Source organism: Cimex lectularius, unplaced genomic scaffold, assembly GCF_000648675.2.
Source record: "Cimex lectularius strain Harlan isolate CLEC.00 unplaced genomic scaffold, Clec_2.1 scaffold153, whole genome shotgun sequence".
NCBI classification, from domain to species: domain Eukaryota; kingdom Metazoa; phylum Arthropoda; class Insecta; order Hemiptera; family Cimicidae; genus Cimex; species Cimex lectularius.
The window spans coordinates 448,606-471,987 of record NW_019392833.1 but is presented as its reverse complement, the minus strand read 5'-3'; the positions used below and the strand labels follow the sequence as shown (position 1 = coordinate 471,987).

Sequence of the window (23,382 nt, the reverse complement as noted above, 5' to 3'; positions counted from 1 at the left end):
ATTTGAAATTTAGAGAAAAAATTAGTTAATTTTAGGCAAGTTTGCTTGAAAAAAAAGAAAGTAAAGGTTGAGCCAACATTATGAGACCCGCAAGTCGCAAGAATCGGATAGTCTCGTTTCAGACCGTGCATTAAAAACGTGCAAATGGAAAAATATAACGATTAAATTCCACTAATTTCATCCAATTTAAAATTGGTAGATTATTTTTTGTTTAAAGTTCTCTTTTTTTGTATAATTTTATAACTGACTGAATTACACGGTACTGAAAACTATAAGGAGACAATTTTTTTTCTGCGTAATAAAAGGTTCACATTAATTTTCATGATAGCGCAAAATATAACTATTTGCTGATTATAACGTTTTTACTACGTTATGAAGGATTTAAAGATAGTCAAAAACCTTTGAAAAGTTAGGGAACAGATCTCTGAGTATCCCGATAGTTCTTCGTTCCCTGTGCAGGACTCCTGAGCTCGTCGAAGATTTTTCTCCATTCTGAAAGAAAACCAAAATTGCCAAATTTAAACAAAACCATTTCTTTTTATATTATAATTAAATAACCTCGTATCATTTTTTTATATATGTATATATTAAAATCATATAAGTCCGACGATATATTTAAATTGTTCTGATGGAAACATCTTAGATTTCTAGACAAAAAAGTCCTTGTCCTCCAAAAAAAACTTATAGTAACCTTCAATAAGACAGTAAAACAATGCTCGGTGTGAAATTAGAAAGTCTTTTATTTTTCAAGCACATCTTGACAATGTCGAGGAGGATGGAGCTTGATAATATCAAAAGTTGACAACGTACCATAACATAATTAAGCATAATTGTTTAAATTAATTATAAATACTTTAGCGTACTTATTATTTATATTTTATGTATTACACGGCCACATTTTTAAATTACACCCTTGATATATAATTAAATTTAAATTGTATACTATTAACTAAAAATGGACAATTATATTAAAAATGAGCAATGTTGAATGAAAAAAAATTGTTTTTCCTACGTTATTATTTTTAATAAAATTAGAACTATATTGATAAAAATATTATTTTTGTTTTTATGGAGAATTTTTATTTGTTTTTCTTTTAATGCGCACTAAACTTGTTAATAATCTAAGACAAATGTTTTTTAAGAGAATTTTACGTTTTTGCATCTATTTAGTTTTAAGAGAAAATGTGAACTTTCATCTTTTCCAGTTTAAATCGTCAATTACCGAAGTGAAACGAATCAAATGACTTTCACAATTGTACACATGTTGTTCGCCAGTGCTGGAAATCTTATTGAATCCTCCAGTAAAATCTGCGGTGCAAACAAACATATCGAAAAGAAAAAAAATCTAATTATGTTAGTCCCTCAGGTTTCAACTTATTGCTGCGAACTTGACTCAATTGGTTCATGATCGAATCGTGGGAAAGATCGGCTTTGCGTGGGGCCAATTTAGAAAACACCGTGAAAAGTTTTTCTCGTCATTTTTGTTGTTGTTTTACTATAGCCGACAGCTTTGCTCTTTTCCAGTTCTCGTTTGCCCACACGAAGTTCTGCAACAGTTTCCAAGTACTTGAAAGTACCGCCTACAAGAGTTGCCTAACACCAGCGAGTGAAATCTCGGGCGAATGGAGAGAAAGGCTCTGAAAAGCTTCTGGCTTCATAATTAAACGGGTATCGCTATTTTGAACCTGAGAAAAGTCTTTGGTGAGAAAAACCAACGACTTAAATGAACTGGGAAAGTATTGAACTGATGATAATAATAAATGAACAATATTTTTGTTCTCTTACCAAGAGTTAGTGGTTGATATAATGGGTTTGTCCTCGATGATTATAGATCCCTATTTTTTAATCTGGTTTTACAGCTTTTCTAGGTAATAACTTCAGAGACAAGACCTTCAAAACTTCCTCACCCCAAAGAATTTATTAATTCACTTCTTTATTTATTAAAAAAAAATGAAATCTTGAAATTTTAAGTGACAATATTATTACGTCTGTCTTGTATATTATGAACAAAATCGTGATGAGAAAGAGAAGTTAAGTGATCATTTCAGGATATTAATATCATCATTTAAAACACCAAAAGTGATATTGAATAACAAGAACCTAGACAGTTAAAGAAAGTATTTTTTTTTCTTTTTGCCTTTAAAGATTCATATGTGGGATAGTAAATATCATTTGAAAGTCAACCTGGATCTAGGGGAAGGAAAGGGAGAGCGGTGAATGTCTGGGCTGCATCAATTTAACGGTTTATCCTCTCATCGGCGGAAATTGCAAATTGGCAGATAATCCACCTTTTTTTGTTGTTAGACCGCCAGGATGAGAATTTCAACCGTCGAAAGTAGAAGCTTTATAGACTTTGGTATTAATTTTCATAATTCTCGAGAAAAAAAATTTACATACAATTAAACGGTCGGGTGAAAGCCGGCGTTAAAGTAATTACGTATTCCGAGATAACTGGGATTGATTGGTTTGTTTAAAAGAGTTTGGAAATGTTGGGACCTTGCGCTGGCACGTGCGGAAAGTATAAATGAACGAGGGGGCCGCGTTTGAGACAAAATGAACATACACGCAGACAGAAAAAAGAGAAAATACGTCCAATTATTCCTACACGAAAGCATATTCGATAAAAGTCTACCAAAATTTAAAATTAAATTGAAAATGATTATTCGGAGATCGTGAGATGCGGTCTGGTGTGACGTTGGTTTTAGAAATACATTTTCTTTATCGTGCCAACGTTTCGATCTTTATTGAGATCATCTTCAGGGATCATCATCTGGGATTTATAAAAATTGTTTAAATTTTACAAATATATGTAGGATGTGGAAAAAAATGAATTTTGTACAATGCTAGAAAATTTTTTTCCCGATAGCATTGTATAAATTATTATTTTTTTTAGTGTTGTATAAATTCATTTTTTTAATGTAAAATTTTCTAACATTGTATAAATTTGTGTGATGATTAGTGACCGTTTGTCGATGATTATTCAGAAATAGTGAGATGCGTTCTGGTGTAATGTAGGTTTCAGAAAAACATTTTCTTTATCGTGCCAACGTTTCGATCTTTATTGAGATCATCTTCAGGGCCTGGGATTTATAAAAATTGTTTGAATTTTACAAATATATGTAGGATGTGGAAAAAAATGTTATACAATGCAAGAAAAATTTTTTTTTAGCCAATATTTATTTGCATTGTATAAATTCACTTTTTCCACATCCTACATGTTTTTGTTAAATTTAAACAATGTTTGTAAATCCCAGGCCCTGAAGATGATCTCAATAAAGATCGAAACGTTGGCACGATAAAGAAAATGTTTTTCTGAAACTTACATCACATCAGACCGCATCTCACGATTTCTGAATAATCATTGTATACATTGATTTTTGAAAATCTAAAATCTAAAGGCCCTGAAGATGTGAATAAAAATCGAAACGTTGGCATAATAAAGAAAATGTTTTTCTAAAACCAACGTCACATCAGACAGCATCTCACGATTTCTGAATAATCATTGTATACATTGATTTTTTAAAATCTAAAATCTAAAGGCCATGAAGATGTCAATAAAAGTCGAACGTTGGCATGATAAAGAAAATGTTTTTCTAAAACCTACGTCACACCAGACCGCATCTCACGATCTCCGAATAATCATTGACTTGAACGGTCACACTAAACACCACACATTAAATTAAAAAAATAAATTTATAAGAAATATATTATATGTAATCCTATCTATTAGAAAACGAAAGAAGGAAATTATATTGAAAACAACTTCAGACCCTATCTTTTTACCAGATAATTATAAATTAAAATTGTTTAATGCAGAAGTTACGTGAAAATTAATACAATTTGTTCATTTTAAAACGCCGTGTAAATTTCGCAAGATGTTATTCAACGGACCCGTTTGACCGTAAGAGAAGGGTTCAACCTGAAGACCAAACAGGAAATTATGCGCTTTCTGCAATAAAGTTCAGAATAATACTTAGACTTGATGATATAGAACGTCTCTGGGTTTCCCTCCACCTATAGTGTGAAACAATCGCTCTTTTTAAAATAAATGCGATTAAAAAATTTTGATCTTTGGGTTTTTAAATTTTTCCTGGTATTAACGTCCCCCCCCCAAAAAAAAAAAAAAAATAGATTTCACAATGGTTTCTATATAAGAATGTCCCAGTAGAAAAGTCCTTATTTAGATTTAAGTACTAGAAGGCCATTCACATAAAACCTCTTTAATAGAAAATAAATATACAGCCTTGAAAAATATAAAAAAATTGATACTTATCAACTGAATTTCAAATTCGTGTCAAAAGTTACAGGAAAGGAAACAGTAATCCGACACTGCTGACACTATGTCTACTGATAACTAATCTAAAACCCCTTCCCTTCCTACAAGTTTATTATTGTAATTTTAATCACTCTCTGCTGTAAGCCCCGTCTGAACAGTTGTAGCTCTTACAATAAAATTCTTTTTAAAAAGTAATTTTTATTTGGAGTCCATTTAATTAAAGACGTGGTGATTTATTGCACTGTCAACAATAATGGGCATTTGTCCTATTTTGAACATTATTGCCGTTTAATAACACATGGCCTGCGGAGGCTGGGTCTAGAAGTGAACAGGTCATACCAGGTTGCGCATAGGTCATACCAAGATAGCACATGCACACCTTCTAATGGTGGTCAGACCACGTAGTGTAGAGAGCTTATCACGGTAGATCACATAATAACATCGCGAAGAATTTAGTCAGCATAGAATACGATTTCCCGAATGTCCTTTGAGGCACGGCAGCAGGCACAGGTTGCTGTTCCATTATCTCAGGGCCATAAATATTTTAATTATATATAGGATCTTTGTGTCTTCCTGTATGTGATATATGTATTTATTGGAACGAATGTATTTAATTGTGTGAATGGACGGGTTTATCCCTCAATTACCCCGCGGAATATCGAATACTCTGGGATAGTGTGAATGATTTATGCTGTTTATATGTAATTTATTAGCCTGAATAGAAAGGTTTATTCCCAATTACCCCGAGGAATATCGTGTACTCCTGGATAGTGTGACTATCATGTTTTTATCTTGTTTTGGTGTACTTGTGTTTGTTATTTGTCTTATTTTATCCATTTTATTGACGAGGCCCTGTGGTACAAAGAGGCTAGCAATTGGGCAAAGAAAATAGAGAATTGGTTACCGTTGTAACATAAAAATATATAAAATATCATAACTCAGGTGGAGAAACAGAAAGAGAAATTAATGATTACAGGATTAAAACGCGAAAAAGATAAGAAAAGAAATGTAAAGCTAAGGAAGAGAGGGCTGGCGATGACCAATTTAGTTTGCCGGCCCTAAAACTTATATATAAATATGATTTGTGATATTGGAAGGAAATTTTTTTTTCAAAAATTACAATTCTTAATGTTTACTTTAAAAGGTTATGAAAATATAATTTTTTTTACATAAAAGAGAAGACTTTTAACTTGGATAGACAAATTTTTGCATAACTATTTTCCCTTCATCAATTGCGCGTTACGGGGTGGGTTAGGGAAAGGAACAGATATGGTTAAAGAGGGTTAAGTTAGGTCAGGTTAGAGCTAAAGTTAAGGCTAGTGCTTGTTGGGTTACATATTCAAGATTCAATGTTTTCTGTGAAGTAGAGCAAAAATATGCGAGTGCGAACCGCGAGTTTTATCTACGAAGATGCCCAGTTTCAAAATGAATTTTGGTGATACAATAGACTAAACGTTTGCATAGTGTTTCTAAAGGAGATACAGCTGCTTCGAATATAACCCCATGGAAGTCAAGAAATGAAACTTTTTGAATTATGAGTTTATCTTCAATTTAGCAATAATATCGAAATTACTTATAGTTTGCAATTGATTAAAAACAATCACTTTACGTGGTGTATGTATATGTTAAGTTGTTAAAAAATGAGAACAGTAGCCCATGGTATGTAGCAATATTAGTAAAAGCGTTGCCTGATTGTGACCTTCACCTCGTTCCGAAGTTTCGAACCGGTCCCTTTCTAGCCCGTCATTTATATCGCTTTTTGTCCACTATCAATTTTCTTTTCGTAAGAGCGAAAGAAGGTGGAATCAATGGTTTTTGGCCGATACTCGAGGAGTCGATTTGCTATCGACTATCGTCTTTGAAAAGTTGGATTGTCTGGAATTAAAAAAAAGAAAAGATTGTAGAGATTACTATTTAAAACTTTCACCACTTCGGGGAATGCTGCAAGATTATCAGAGCAATTTTGACAGAACGGCTCGGTTTTTAGTGCAAGGTTGTGATTTTTTTCCACAAGTAGGACGGAATGCACTGGCACAAGTTTTTCAGTTTTAAAAGGACCGTGTCACGTATCAACTAGCATTCCATATATATAAACGACTATTACGAAATTGGTCCAATTTTAAAAGTAAAAAAAAATCTATAAATGCAATTTAACAATTGCCTTGACAAAAACTAGAGCTTTAAGAACAAAATTTTACTATTTTTATAACGTCATTTCATTTTAAGATAATAAAAGGTAAAATGATCACCCATAAAACTAAAATATATAAAAAATATTATTTGTAATTAAACAATTTGGTAGTTATAACGGTTCTGGTTTTTCAGGTTTGAAACATGCGGTAATATCATTCCGTAAAAAGTTGTTGAACTTTTTTTTTAATTCACTAGTTTTCGTGGCCCACTTGACCAATTTTTAGTTGAGATTAAAAAATCAGTGTCACGAGCGGGATTCGAACCAATGACCTTCGCCTAGGTACGCCGCTACTCTACCACTTGAGCTATTGACTTCGATCCACACGGACCTTAACTTCCCATCTCAACCCCTTCTTTTGAATTTTCCCTCCTTTTGCCATTTTTCAAAGTCGTGTGATCTATTTGATTCTCGGCGACAAATGAAATGACCACGGAGAGCTTTAGTGAAGATATACTTCATTTAACTTTTTAAATTCACTAGTTTTCGTGGGGTCGAAGTCACGATAGCTCAAGTGGTAGAGCAGCGGCGTATCTAGCGGAAGGTCGTGAGTTCGAATCCCGCTCGTCATACTGACTTTTTTTATCTCAACTGAAAACCTTAATTAATTGAAAGTTTTTTTTAAACATTGAGACAAAATTAATTAATTAAAATAATAAAGCGTATATTAAAAGCAGATGGACTGCAGCAAATGGTTCTTGGTTATGTTAAGTCTATAATCATTTTCAATTTTATTAGTTTGGCGGTTGTTTGTAAATAATTTAAAAATACAACCACATATAAGTTTTTCTTGAAATTGAGGTTGCATTTAATTACGTGCCTGGCTAATACACAAAGATAAACAACGGAAAATGAAGAGGTGGGTAACTGGTAAAAAATAAAATTTTATATTTTTTAAATTTAATTTGGTTTGGCTCATTAATCATTCTATAAAGGCAAATTAGAAGTTGTAAATAAATTAAAATCTGACAGCGTTTTGTTAATTTGCGCAAACTTTGTAAGTGAATCAGACTTAACGACTTAATTCTCACAACTGCTTACAAGTTGTTTTTTTTAAGTACGACTTCTGATATATGATCGTTTGTTAGACTGGACCATTTGTAGAAATGTTCTTGTCGGTAATAGCGCCAGTGCAAATAAAGAGGTTAGCTTTTGTAATTGTGTCAAATGACTAATTGAATCGGTCTCGAAATGACGGCTATGAGTCTGCAGAAAAACTCCCGTTCTGGTAACATGTCAGTGGAAGGAAAGGAGCTAGACTCGACCTTACAAGGTCATGGAGGTTGGGCGAGGTCGGGCGTGAAAGTAAAAGTCTCGCTATACTTTTTTAAACTTTAAATGCCTTTATGAGATACGGCTTTATGAGAAAGTCTTTTTTCATAACTAAAGGTAATTGATCATTAGTGAGTTTACTCATTTTATAAGAGAGTTAAATTAGCTTTTTCGATCAAATTTGAATACTTTTATATTGATTTTTGTTAAAAGTTTGATGTTTTTTGTATGCTACCGTGTCTACTTATCACTATAGAAAAACTAAATAGGTTGTAAATTGTACTTTTTTGAGTACTGGTCACTCTTGTGGCTGGAGGTTTCTGTTTGTACAAGCTGTATTTAAAGGATGTCTAGTGGACGAGAAATTCATCCAGTAGCAGCGATGACATGCTTTTTCTTTACACAAAATCAGGAGACATTCTTACAAACAGACAAAAAAAACGAAGAGAACGTTACGAAACCGAAGTGAAGGAAGCAAATAATACACAAGAAAGAACAGGCCGGTTCGGTCTCGCGGTTGAAGTACGACCGGACAAAAGATCACGTCCGAAAGTCAGACAAACCGTGGTCTCACAAGACCAAAGGGAAAGTAATACAGAAATTGTTAATGGGTGTAAAAGTGTATAGTCATCGAGGAAATAGTGTGGTCTTGATCGTCTAAAACGATCTTCTCTCAAAAACATGTTAAAATTGCGAAACTGTTCAAGTATTGTAGAAAAATTGCATTGTGCCGTTGGTTCTAGTCGTATTTCTTAATTTCTTCTCGTGTGCAAGGTGGCAATTACATAATGTAATTTAGAACGCTGTTAGAACAATGGATTTGTTCAGAACACTTGCACTATCTTAATAACTGGGGTTCTTAAAAACTGGAATTTTAATTCAATTGTGCTTATCTACTAACCACTTTTCTTTTATAAATGGATTCTTTTTTGTTTGTTTTTTAAAACGAAGTTAAGGCGTATCAAATTATTTAAAAGGATGTTCAGCATTAAATAATCTGAGTTTTTAACTTGTAATTCATCCACCATTTGAATTGCAAATGAGTTTTAGCATAGTAATTGTTAAATTTATCGTACAGAACTCAACATTATCAAGTTATGTTTGGTTTTCAGTATGTTTTTTTTTTAATATCGACTTTAAGAATGAAACCTAAATATCATATAATGTACACGGGTTGAAACGCCAAAATGAAATTTCGACAGTTTTCTTAAACCCGAAAGAAATTTCAAGCAAGAGGGACTGTTACCAATTGGCCAAATCAGTAACCCGAGTAGGGACGACATTGGAAAAAAAAAAAACGAGTCCTACAGATGACATTTGAAGCCCAATTTAGCAGGAGATAAAAAAGAAATTACAACTTTCGTACGAAGCGGTATTATAAAAAGTAAATATGTCTATTTCCAATAATCCCGAGGAGGCCGTGGAGTTCCGAGCGAAAGAAGAGAAAGATCTTCTGCACAGCCATGTCCAGGCTTAGAGTAGGGCATGCAATTTGTAGTGCTTTCGTGCACAAAATTAACATAAGGGAAACGATACAACTGCGAGGCATGTCACACTCCGGAGGACTTCGGACATATTTTGGAATGTCCGGAGTACGAAATAGAGAGAAAGCTCTTTCTTGATCAAATATACTATACTGAAATGTCGGGCTTTCCGTTCAATCTAGGTACGTTGTTGATCGGCAGAATTAAAAGTAGTGGAATGCTTATTTCTCCTTTCCTGAAAATTATTAAAAGTTGTAAATTGACCGAAATATAAAGTGAATACTGCTATGCTCGATGAGCGGGACGTCCATCTGGGATGGCGGGTCGGTTGTTGGTTGGGCTAGGGGACACGGAGGACCCAGAAATCCCCGAATCCTAATAGGATTTGGACTTTTCTATAGGTGCATTTTTGTAAACGGTTTTTATACACATCCTCGAAAAGAGGCTCCTTACAGTCATCTTATGCAAGAAATAAATGGTATAAGAGCCAAAAAGGCAAAACAACTTAAAACATAAAAAATCATAATAGTAATACTGTCTTGCTGTCCATGATGAGACAAACCATCATGGATGTTTAGATTTGTAGGTTTTCTTTAGTAAAACTGCGGAATGGCACTAAATGTTTCCTTTCCTCTCTGCCAGAAGTAATTTCTAACCAGATCGTCATTTTTTTTTAAAATATAGAACAGCCTTTTTAAAACCTCGTCACGTCTAACTGACGATCCGTGTTTTGTTGAAAGTTCGCCCATTTGTTTTGAGCCGTATCTCAAGACGTGAAATGTCATGCCATCTCAATTGTTTATGAGTTATGACGAAAACCTTCCTGAGGAGATCGCGTTTTCAAAAAAATAATAAATCCGGGCTTTCCGAGGCCGGTTGCAAAACGAGGTGGAATCGAGGCAAAGCAAAAAAAGGCCAAATTGAGCTGCTGGGTTGCAAGATTTCCCATCCGACCGTCGGACTCGAATTAATGACGCAAAATCATTTCCTTTATTGTGCAAAAGTCCGTTTTTTCAACACGTTGTAAAGATAAAGCGGATTTCCATCTATCTGGGCGGCACGTACAACAAAAAGATAGCAGGTTTATAAAAAAATCAAATTAAAAAGTTCTTTATTTATAATTTCAATTTAAAAATCAGGGATAAGACGTAAACTCAGACCCTTCATCGAACATTCTTGAGCAGTATCTTTTTCATCAGGACTGTAAAATTACAATTAATAATTTTCAAGCCAAAATTTACATTAGCTTATTATTATTATTAATATATGTGTAGGTCGATGGTGGAATATCGAGTATTCCACCGAATAACCAGAATGAACGCAATGTAAATTGGTGTGAATGTATTTATTTGGGCTATTGAATTATAGATGTTAGTTTTAGGCTAGATTATATTTTGTATACGGTGAGAGCTGAATCAACCTAGCTGTCTAAATCTCCTGGAGTTAACCCCGTTGGTTGGGAAACGACGGTTCCTGAGCTAAGAGGGAAAAAAACCGTCCCAGCCGGCATAACGGGGTAGGTGAACTCCCCCTGAAGTGGCGACCCTCGGGTCAGCAAATCGGGAAGTGACTTCGATCGGGGTGAATGTTGAAGTTAACAACAAACAAGTTCAAAGTTAACAAATATGAACATCTATTTACAATATTGAAACTTATGGATCCAAGAACATATAATTTGTTGACCTTATATCTGGTTTGTAATATAAAGTTACAATATTGAAGCTGATTAATTATATCGGAGAATTTATGATTTATTTTAAATAGACCAAAAGGGCAATTTGATGTTTATAATTTAACTGTACTAAAAGCTACCAAACTTTACGCTTCGTTTTTATCTGGGTTTATATTTTTTTCATTGAATCTTACATAACGCATAGGTCGAGCAAAAACGCACGCGCGTAACTCGTATCAAGGCGATCATTTTATTCCCTAAGAATGATGATGCGGTGACGGATCTGAGTCGAATTCTCACCGCATTATCATTTTCTTCGGCAACAAAAAGTGATCTAACTCCTTGATGCTTATGCTTATGAGTTATGGCATTATGGGAACCGGTCATTGAGCAATGATTTGATGTACAATGGCGAGTCGGAAGTAAGTGTCAGGATGCTTTTAAAGTGCCACTTTCTTTTGCCGCGATGGCCGGTGAATTCATAATCGTATGTTTTAGTTTGTGATACTCTCACAATTTTCGATTTTATGTTTTTAATGTTACTTGATCATTTTTTTTTAATTTTTCGCTTTGTAAAACATGTTTTTTAATTTTCTTTCTTATTTAAGTTAATTTAATATTCATTATATTTCGTAGTCCGTTTGACCAAATAACTTCATTCAATTAATTAATCTTTAATTAAGCTATTGGTTGAATAAAAACGCTAGTGTCCCAAGCGGGATTCGAACCCACGACGTTCGGCTAAATATGCCGCTCCTCTACCACTTGAGCTATCGTAACTTCGATCCACTCGGCCACCAACTTCCCATCTCAACCCACCCTACACGACATTTGAAAAATTGCAAAAAAGAGGAAAAATTCGATGGGAGACTTAAGATGGGAAGTTGGTGTCCGAGTGGATCGAGAAAACGATAGCTCAAGTGGCAGAGGAGCGGCGTATTTAGCCGAAGGTCGTGGGTTCGAATCCCGCTTATGACACTAGCTTTTTTATTTCAAACAATACCTTAATTAAAGATTAATTAATTTAATGTGTTATTTCTTATGTAACATATTTATGAAGTTCTTTTCAGAGGATCTTCGGAAGAGGAAGAGGATCCTCTGAAAAGAACTTCTTGTATCCAGCAGGTCGATAATCTATTTTCATCGTAACGTATTTATATATAAAAAGTAGCTATATTTATATGGAAATCTAGTTGAATAAGTGTTAATTTGAAGATTTTAAGCTCAGGAATTCGTTAAGTGCAGGAAGTTCATTTAAGGCTGAATCGTCGAAAGTCTCTTGGGGTGTAACGCAAACTCTTGTTAACCGGCCAAAAAGAAATTTTATTTAATGCCGTTGAAGAAGCACTCTTTAAGTCCGAGCAGGTGACACAACCGGAAACCGTCTCCCGGAAAGAGCCGGCACCACTTTTGACTTTTGACGGGTCTTTTTGTCGCGGACAAAACACGCGTTTGCGACTCCACTTATGCAATCGTGTGCTTCTCTCCCACCGTCGGATCGAAGGTTTGGTTATCTTCAAGAGACGATGTAAACGACGGCCTACCGCCTTTCTCTCTCAAACATCGTTACATCATTTCGTTCTTCAGCAGCCGGAGGAGGCTTCTCGAACCAACAAAATAACCTCTTTGCATCACATTTCAGATGGCAATAAAAGTGACAAAAAGTACTGAATTTTACTCAACAAAATTAAAGGTATATATATGTACTGGGCGATCCAGAATACAGTTGTCAAACCGTCATTTTTATGTTTAATAACGGGCAAATATAAACTTTTTCCTGGAAATGTCGTAAAATTGGCTCCAGCTCATACGTCCTTCTCGCTTTCCCTTTCTTCCATTGAGTTTCCTGAGCTCAGTCCTGCTTTCCTTTATGCCATTTCCATTTTTTTCAAACAATCTTTGGCAAAATGATTACTGTAGAGAAATTATGATTTTTGTCCAATTATATAATCATGACTTTTGTCCAAGGTCAATGCTGAAGGATATGGACATTCTTTTCCGCAACATTTCTAGTTATATTATTAGAAATCAGCAAATAGTTATTAATTATTCAGAAATCGTGAGATGCGGTCTGGTGTGATGTAGGTTTCAGAAAACCATTTTCTTTATTGTGCCAACATTTCGATCATTATTGAGATCATCTTCAGGGCCTGGGATTTACAAACATTGTTTAAATTTAACAAAAACATGTAGGATGTAGAAAAAAGTGAATTTATACAATGAAAAAAATATTTTTTTTATATTCAATCAAAGTATTTCTACTCACTCAAAGTGTTTGTTTTCTGCGTAGCGTTTCTGCGTTTTTGATTGAATATAAACAAATATTCTTTTGCATTGTATAAATTCACTTTTTTCCACATCCTACATATTTTTGTTAAATTTAAACAATGTTTGTAAATCCCAAGCCCTGAAGATGATCTCAATAAAGATCGAAACGTTGGCACGATAAAGAAAATGTTTTTCTGAAACCTACATCACACAAGACCACATCTCACGATTTCTGAATAATCATCGACTAACGGTCACTAATCACCACACATTTTTAATAGTGTACGGCAAAAGTTTAAACCAAAAACGCCAAAATTATAATTAATTTTTTGCTAAACGCATTAAAAATGTATCAACTTTTGTCAAACGCATTGTTAAGTCTAACGACAATGTGCTGCAATGAAAGTAATAACAGCTTTATTGCATTAAGCACGGACCTGGGTAAGGAAAAATTGCCAATCCATGTCAAGTATAAAATCCTCTTACGTAAGGATGCTCGTTATCTTTCCGCTGTAGAGATTTGCGTCTATTAAGAACACTAATAGCTCTTTCGTCACTACTTCGTAGTTCAACGTTCATATGATTTCTTTTTTTTTAAGGTTAACATTAATGAGTACATTAGTGAGTTTTTGTCTTTGACAAATTTGTAATTAACGGCACATAATCTCAGCCGATTGGTTAATGAGACATCATTTTTATAAGTGAATTACCGGTCGTCTTTAACGAGAAGAAATAGCAGTTCGGTCTCATTAATTATAAAAGATTGACAAACTTTCACTAAGGCGTTTTGAATTTAACATTGTCTTGAAGTTTCCGGGATGAAGATGTTTAATTTCAATTCTGACTGCCTGTTCAGTACCAGCATTGATGATAGCGAGAAGCCGAAACACTCCTGAAAGATTAGGATGTCCGAAATGTCAAAATTCTAGTATTGAATACCAAAATCAATAAAAATTTAAGATAAAATCTTGTCAGAATTCATAAAGCAGGGAAATTTTAATGCTGGATAGAAAAGAAGGCCTGTTGTCAGTTCCTACGTACTAAGCAGGAAGAATTAGTTGTTTTTCTGTGAAATATAACCATTCTGTTGTTAAGTAATTGTTTTAATATAGCTGAGAAGCATTAGAGGAAAAAGTGAACCTCCGAAATAATATTACGTCATGCTGAACCACGCGCAATATCCCATGAGAAAACATTAAAATCAACACATTAAAATTAAAAAGCGTAAAAAAAGAAAAGAAAAGGGTATTTAATTATAAATTAAAATTGTACTAAGGTTAAAATATATAAATTAGTACTTCATACATTTAGGTTATATTTTTTAGCCTTTAATAGAAAATAATGAACCTTGATTTTCTTACAATTGGAAAGAACTTGACCTTAGCTCTCATTTTTAAAAAATAAATGTATAATATTGAAACTAATATTAATTATATCTGAGATAGTTTATTATTTATTTTAAATAGACAAAGGGAAAAATTTGATGTCTTTAGTTTAACTACTCTTAAAGCTACCAAACTTTTAACTTCGTTTTTATTTGCAATTATATTTTTTCGTATAATTTTTGCCTGCTTTATGTAGAAATATTCAATAATAAAAGTATGATTTTGCGTGGACGTTTTGTAAGTTAATTAAATCTTTGATATGTTTTTATTACATAAACCACATTTTAATTCACTTGTAAATCGGAAGTACTCCTATGCAAAGTATTGACAAATATTACTAAATAAAATAGGAAGAAAGTGTATTTTTTGTCAATTAATTTTTCCCCTCCCCAATTTTCCACACAAGCTTTGCCCTGATTTTCTTCAAATGTTATTAGAACGAACTCAAGGTCGCCGGGTGATTTCATTTCTGTAGCTTTTTAAATATTGGGAAACCACTGGCGATTATGTACCTTGCCCCCTCCTCCACATCGTTTGAACTTTGAAGTTAAAAAGCACGACTTTTCTCAAGTTTCCGACGCTGAAAAGCGAGCGCGTGCCACACTCCAACGCTTCATTTGCGACTCTCATGTTTTCGATACGGCGAGTAGCAAGGAAAGCAGTGAAAGTATTTTTTACAAGTCTTAGAAAGCACAAGGCACCTATCACTTGGTACTTATTCGTTCCTTACTATTTGCACTGACCACAAATCACCTCGATCGATCAAAAAGCTTCAAATCGGTTGTATAATTTTATTACACTTATTTACTGAAGAAGAGATTAGAGCCTTAGAAATCGAACGCTTTTACTTTTCAGTTCGATCAAATCGTAGTTACGTCCCAACTTATTATTTCACACTCTCTTATTACAGATTATGTCATTTAATGCCTTCTCATACATGCAACATGAAATCGCTAAGAGTTTTTCATAATAAAAAAAGACATCAGAACCTTTTTGACAGAGAAACTTAAACAATATCAAAAATATCGCGAAACCAAGTTGTAAGTTCTCCTTCAAGTTTAAGGAATTAAAATTTTCCCAATGTAAGTTTTATCTGTAGTTTATGTGGCTGCAGGTATGACTTCTGTTGTAGATTTTAACGATGGGAATATTATCTTCAATGTAAAACCATTCAAGGCTGAGCGTAAGGTGTTTTTTTTTTAATCTTGTCACATACATTATTCATAATTAATTATTTAAAATTTTCACTTTCAAATGAGATACTGTATTTCAAGTTAGTTACTTACTTGACTTGATACATCTACGGGATGTGCTCCTACCAGTGCTATGGCCACACCGACAAAAAGTAAAAGGAATGTTGTCCTCATATTCCTAGAAAGAAAAATTAAAATTAAACTCAATCTCAAATAATAATGATTCAGTTAATTATAATTTGCAAAATCCTAGGTGTAATTGGAATCTAACGATTTGACAACTTAAAAAACACACAAAGTAATAATGTTCTTGAATTTTCAACTGCAACTTGTGAACTCACTAACAAAATGCTCTTACTTATTCAATTTTTTAAAATAAATAATAATATATATACGATTTGGGATCTGGTAATAGGATTTTCTAGTAAATGAATATACTTAATTATATGAAATATTATTTTTTGGGAAAAATGTTCAAAAAAGAAACACGCCAAGATTGAAAAAAACACCATTGAGTGACTCAAAGAATTTCGAATAATTTTGGAAATTATATGTACAAATGAGCCTTAATTGTGTTAGTTCTTTGATTTACCCTGATTTTTAAAATTTGTAATTGTCTTGTTTTTAAATTTTAAATTTACGTTGAAAATTAACAAAAATAAATATCTACTGTGTAAAGCTTTTGTCATGATGAGATTAGATGAGATTAGGGGACCGAGGTGGCCAAGAGGTTAGGGCGTCCGACTCTATGCCAAGCTAGCAGCCCTGGGTTCGAATCCCGGCACAGCCCATGGTTTTTTAAATTGAGAATATGAAAGAAATATTGTAAAGTAATTTGACCCGTCCGCGACACTCACAACGGATAGTTACTTTTCTTACTTACTTTACTTGAATGTTAAGATATGAAGAATCTTTATTTTGCGTTTTCAAAGTATCGTTTTATGGATAAATTTCATCATTAAACAAAAATTTATGACGAGTAAAAAGGCATAAAACTGCAGGACTGAAGAAGTTTGTGAAGATTTCTTAATTTTTACGTTTTTTATTAGTTCAGTACATTGTTAAGTTAGAAAATCTTTTTCTATTTAAGCTAGAAACTTTTCTATTTAAACTGTTTTCCTAGTGTAGTTTCATAAACAAAATTATAGTGAAACTTGTTATTCACGTTAATTGTAAGAAATTTGTCTAGAGTATCAATAACAAAAGTGTTGATTGGAGTGTTTATTTTATCTGTTTAATGTAAAGTATATTTACGAAGAAACTACAGGGTGTTGTCAGAAATCTTCTTAAACTACAGGGTGTTGTCAGAAATCTTCTTAAGTGGATGGTCCCGTGACAGTTCTTTGGCATACCCGACGGCTCAAAGGAGCGAGTTAAAAAGCCAATGACGCGGATAATCACCTCCGTGAAATCCTCAGTTCACGGCTAATCGGGTGGGCAAATAAAATTGAAGGAAATTGGGCGGCTAAGAGGATCGTTTGCTGTTGTCACGGGGTGTCACTTTCTATCCAATCTTCCGCCGCCACTTTGTGGTCTTTCCGTTCCAATGGGAAATCCGTGATTCGCTTTTTGTAAATGGTGGTTCTACTCACAGGTTTGTAGTAACTATCCGGATTTCAAGCATTAAACGCTCATCATCAGCCGAAGGACACACAAACACCTCTCTTGACATGATTTGAAGGAGTGCATCTCCTGAAAGAGATGGTCCTTAAATTCTCAAAATTTGTCCGTTTTAAGCAAGTGTTATTTAATTCTAGTTTTAATTTCTTTGCAACTTTGTCCTATTTATTTAATATTGCAATCGTTATAATTAAGTTTGTAAACCCCGCTTTTTGACAAGTTGTCAACCTTGTCTTTAGGTTTTGACAGGATATTTCTAAGTGAACCCGTAAGTCTAAAGCTACCCTAAAAGTTCCTTCTTCTAGTTTGAGAATTTTACTTACTTTTTCTGATAGTTTACGGATGTATGACGAGGAAAGAAAAACTAATGGTTTATTTTTTGGGGGTGACTGAGTCCCACTGTTGGTTCTTTAAAAGTTAATTTTTTTCTTCTTTTTACTAGTAACCTATCGTTAAATATTTCTTGATGTCTATTGTTTCTAGCCAATCTTTTAATTGTTTGTATTTTTTTTATAATTAGCAGGTGTTAATGGGAGTGTCAATCTGTGACGAGTCTGTGAGCCAAATGAAATCAGCAGCATTTTGGGTCCAAGAATTGTTGGTATCGTAGAGTCTATAGTTGTTGGTTTTCTACGTATGTCTATTTCAATTAGGTTATTTATTATGGACGGTCTTAAATCTAAAAAGATTAAGCAACCATCTTTATTTATTTTTAATGTAAAAAATTATTAATTGGAGGAATTTTGAACCATATACATAAAATATCTTGAGCATAGCGTTTAAAAAAACAACAAAAAAACGCTTCAATGAATTAATTATTTGATTTGAAAATAATTTTTTCAAAGATATCTATGAATATTTTGGCAAAAATTAGGGATAATCGAGACCCCATTGTATCTTTTTCATATGATCAAATTTATTATTAAATTTACAAAATTTAGATACAATTTAAGAGGTCTATTATATCATTTTTTACAAATTCGTTAATAGAGTTTTCCATAAGTTTGTGTTTATTGATTTAGTACATTATTTAACAGGTAAATTTGTAAATAAATTAGTAACATCTAATGACACTAAAACACAGTTGTTAGATATGTTTATGTTCTTTAACTGTTTTATCAATTCTAAAGAATTGTTAATAACGAATTTAGGTTTGAAATTAGTGTGGGTTTTAATTATTATATCTATTGTTATTTGTGTTTGTGGCAATTTGTAGCCTGGAGAATTATAAAAAGACACTGCTGGTATTAAGGTTTGTTTTCTTTGTGAATTTTGACCGTATCGTATAACATTGGGGTTTCGCGTTCATTGGTGTAAGTTTTTAACCTCAAATTGGTCATTTGAGAATAAAAAGTCAGTTTTTTAAAGCTGTTTGAAGTGTAGTTTTTAATTTTAAGGTAGGGTCTTTTAGCTGGTAATTATAAAAAAATTAGAAACAATTCAAACCTTAGCTATAAACAATGGAATATATATCGATAGGTTGCTAGTAAAAAGAATAAAAAAATAACTTTAAAAGAAGCAATAATCGGACTTTGCCACCCTACAAAAAATGAACCAATAGGTTTTTTCTTTCTTGCTTCATCATTGGTGAAGTATCAGAAAAAGTAGGTAAAATTTGAAACGAGAAAGTTTTAGAGTAGCTTCTAGAGGTAGGTGCACACTTAAAATATCCTCTCAAAACCTAAAGACAAGGTTAACCTAAATTAAAAAAACCACAATTTCAATTTAAATTTAAATACAAGAGAGTTATACAGTTTCAACTGAGGAAGGGAACTAGATTGGTTTGAAAAATGTGAAATAAAAAATGTAAATTAAACATGAAGATAAATGTATAAATAATATAATAGATTTTGATTTTCCTCCTATTTTAAACATTTACCTAAATAATATTTGACGTACAAATTAATCACTAATTTAAAATTATTTTCTTATAGTATTTATTAGGAAAATATTTACTTGTCTTGTAATTCACGTTTTACGCACGTTCAAAATTGAGCGGCATTAAAAACCAGCTTCTCATTGGAACGCCGGATTGGCGGGTTCACCCAAACAATTCATGTCGACAGACGTGTTTGTAACTCCTTCAAACTGATGATGAGCGTTTAATGCTTGAAATCAGGATCGTTGTAAAAAACAAATCTGCGAATAGAATCATAATTTACTAAACGTATATTGACCCCACTTTCATCTTTTCTATCCTTGATTCGCCTTATCGACAAATAGTGCCTTACAAAAGTAACGTTATACCGAAATTCCTTCCACGCCGCGTCGTGCCGATTTCAAATGGATATCGTTTCTCGGTTGACAATGACACAGAAAGACAAACTTTCTGAGCGGACAACGAAATCGGTTACGAAATCTTATTTTTAATTTATCCCGTTACTGTAGTTCGAGCTGTGAATCGAAATGCCCCTTTTTATCCATTTCGGGCGATGCTATCGAAAGTAAAAAATAAATTGTTGATTTCCAAGGAAGCGGCTGACGCCGTTTTCACAAGATTCATCATCCCAGTATAATTTGTTAAAACACCGTGAAGGTTGCTTATTTCTCAGCTTAATTTACCAAACAACTTCGCTTTACATCACGTATCACCTTTTTTTTTGTCTACACGGATTTCCCCATTAAAACGTCAAGTTCCTAATGCTTCCCGAGAGTGTTATAACATTGAAGTAAGACTGTATTATTACTTCACTTTTGTTCGAACAACCGTTATTGTCACCACGAAATGGATTCATTAGAAAAGCACCGGTACGTTATTTCGACCGGAAGCGCATCCGATTTTGCACAAACAGGAAAGAAAATTATTAGGTTGATTGTTATAGGTTGATTTCTCTCGTAGTGAATGTAACCAAGTCGGATTTTATTAATTCGTAAAATTATCAACGATTATTCCTACGTTTCGAAAGTGCACCAACCAAATGAGACGACATTTTTGATTTAGGAATTTTTAATTAAGTTTCATTATTACGGAAATATAGTAGACTAACCCTCCCCTATATGAGCAAAATATATGCATATATGAATAATTATAATATGATAGTAAAAAAAAGAAAAGGAAGTAACAGTTTAGATTATACAGAGTATGTGAAAATTGTAGCCCCTTGTTAATTTGAAAATTTACATTAATTAATTAATCCTGAGTTGCTCTAAGGAACACGACATGGCTGAACAGGGAGCGGGCTACTCTGAAAAAGAGACCAGTAAAAAAAAAAATTACGGTTGTAAAAGTGAATGTATCGAAGATTCACTATCACAGAGTTTCTCTATTTAACTGCTTTGAGAGAGATTTGCGGTTTCAAAAATAATTGATTCAAAGACCAAAATTTGATTTGGTCTGTTACGAAATTTTTAATCTAATCCTATAATTGAAAAAATTAATATCAGTGAGTTTCTTTGTTGTTCCATCGTATATTTTGTTTACACATAATGAAAATTTGTTGAAAATTTTATTACCAAACGTCATAAAAATCGATCATTTCATTTTGTAAAATTTATTTATGCTGAGGGATGACGCTATGTACGAATATATAATTTTCGGGACCGCGGTATTCGGTAGCCGAATAGTCAATCAATCAAAACATACTGTATTTTTTGTAAAAAAATAATACAGGGGTCTGCTTCATGTAAAATTAATATTTTTTCCTAAGGATGTACATGGATTTTTTTTCTTTATACATACCAATATTAGTATATACTATTATTATTATACTCATGTCATATACTATTATTATTATGTATTTAACCTTAAATTTTCTAATAAATTCATAATAATTTAAAAATAAATAAATTCATATAAAATTATAAATCCATAACAAAATTTTTCTCTTGTCTTTGGTATTGATTTGCACGCATATGAGACAGTTAATGCATTAGTTATATAATCAATCTATTAATTAAAAATCAATAACCTTGCATATCATATAATTAATTTATTGTACTATAGCTAAGCGATTAGCGCTTCAACTTCTCCGTCGTGAGTTCGATTCCCGCCGTCATCTGGAATTTCCGGCCCCCAAAAGTATTCTGATTATTGTTCGTTCCTTGGCTAGTATGTAAGACCATAAAACCATTAAACAAGATGTATATTCTTTTTTTATAAAGATTTCCTTTAAGAAATAATGTTTAAAATGGTAAAATCATACATTTTTTTATAGGTCCATCTAACAAAAAAAAAAAAAAAAAAAAAAATTAGTTGACAGAATCATGGTTTTTCTTTCTGAATTCAAATTAAATTTTTGGAAATTTGGCTTCAAATGTTATCAATTGAATAATAATTGAAGTTTATTGATATGTATCGAATTAAATATACTAAACTTTAAAGATGGTACAATATCCAAATCACAGCCACTATGGTCAAAGCAATAAACCACCTAGTTTTTTCTTTATTATTTTTTGTTTTTCTTTTATTAACGTCTAAGCTGACAAATATGTATATACACCCAATTAATCACATATGTTTCAAGGCTACCTTATTACGCCAACCGTTGCACAAACAACGCTCGAGGAATAGCAGAGGTCCTGTCAGCGTGATGTGTCAAACAAATGATAATTTAAAGACAAATTAGGCTTAGCGCGCGTCACGTACGACCTCTTATACAACGCGGATCATTCGAAAAAATAAAAGTCCACAAGCCCAAAACAGGCTTATTTTAGTTACAATATTGCAAAACATATATTAGAGAAAATCCTAGTAAACAGTAATTTTACTTGTAAGCTGTTTACAATCGTTCTATTTTGGGCGAAATGTTTTCGTAATTTTCCTTGTTAAGATGTGTAAGTTTTCGTAAACCTTTATTTTCACTCGTTAGGGCAATTAAGAGTCAATTGTTTGTCGACATTATTTTCAACAATATTACATTCCTTCAATATCTACAGACTTACAGTTTGAATATTTTCACAATGGAATAGATATTTTGAAAAACGTTTTTTTTTACTTTAAATCGATATGTTTTAAAATTGCACTAGAGAAGTCGATTATTATATTTTCCAGAAGAGAAATAAATTATTCGTACAGTTTCAGAGCGTCAAGCTGTATCACCCAATGAATAAATAATCCATAGGTCCATTTTTTTACGAAGACGTTTAACTACTTAAATCATACCTTGTAGCGAGATAATTGTCAACCAAGTTGTCCAGGGTGAAATCTACACTGAAATATACGCAGTGATGCCTGAAGGTTTTTTTTTCACTCCCACTCGCCCGGCTCAAGACAATGAATAGATCGGTATCGATTCTGAGAATCACGCCTTTTAATGCCGAAAATTAATTAGCTTGTCATTGCCTCCGTCCCTATGCCACGATATCGCGACACGCGTACGAGTCGTCCAAGGTAAATGGTAGAATTAATTCTACCTAATTAGCTTTTAAAAATGAAGGTGGTAAAATATTTAATATCTTGACAAATACCTAGTACCTTAGAGGAAAAATCCAATCGATTTTTATGAATAAATTATCTTATTTACATGTTTATTCAATAATAAACTTTCTATCAGAATTTATTTACCATAGAAATTTTCAAAGGGATTTTTCAATTTTGCGCTTGAGCTTTTATGTAGGAATGATTCATAATTAAGAGAAAGAGAAAAGAAATTTGATATTTTTGCCTCTTCTATGAAATAGCCACTAGCAAACTTGTTTTGTACCGATCTTTTTTAAATGCAGATCGAGTCCGTCGTCAGGACGTGCGGGACAGGACATCAAGGACCGACACAATGGATGACCATGGATATTATGTATTTATTGTTCGATCGCCAGTACGACAAGTGGAAAGTAGAAATTTTGGAAAGGACAAAAAAAAATTGAAATTTATCTCTTCTAAAATTAAGGAAAACAACAAGAAACTAGACTTAACCGATGGATTTCATACAAATAAATTTGTGGAAAGATTTCTTCCAAAAGCTCACGTTTGATTATGGTGGACAAAAAAGTTTGACAATAAAAATGTGCGTTTTTTTAAATTGTCTTATGTTTTTTTGGTCAATAATTATGTACAGTGAACAAAACCATATCGTTATACAAGAA

At 32.9% G+C, this 23,382-nt stretch overlaps 1 protein-coding gene across 1 annotated transcript in view; it reads right to left on the bottom strand.

Annotated features, from left to right (window-relative positions):
- The window catches only part of LOC106670577, a 36,155-nt gene extending 13,556 nt beyond the window's left edge, over positions 1 to 22,599 (bottom strand). Inside the window, exons 1-3 of the mRNA XM_024228551.1 lie at positions 22,463 to 22,599; positions 15,835 to 15,919; positions 400 to 492 (exon numbers count right to left, since the gene is read on the bottom strand). Of these exons, the coding sequence (XP_024084319.1) occupies positions 400 to 492; positions 15,835 to 15,915 (174 nt within the window). The 5' untranslated portion in view covers positions 15,916 to 15,919; positions 22,463 to 22,599. The remainder of the gene's footprint in view (positions 1 to 399; positions 493 to 15,834; positions 15,920 to 22,462) is intronic.
- Positions 22,600 to 23,382: the final 783 nt, after the last annotated feature.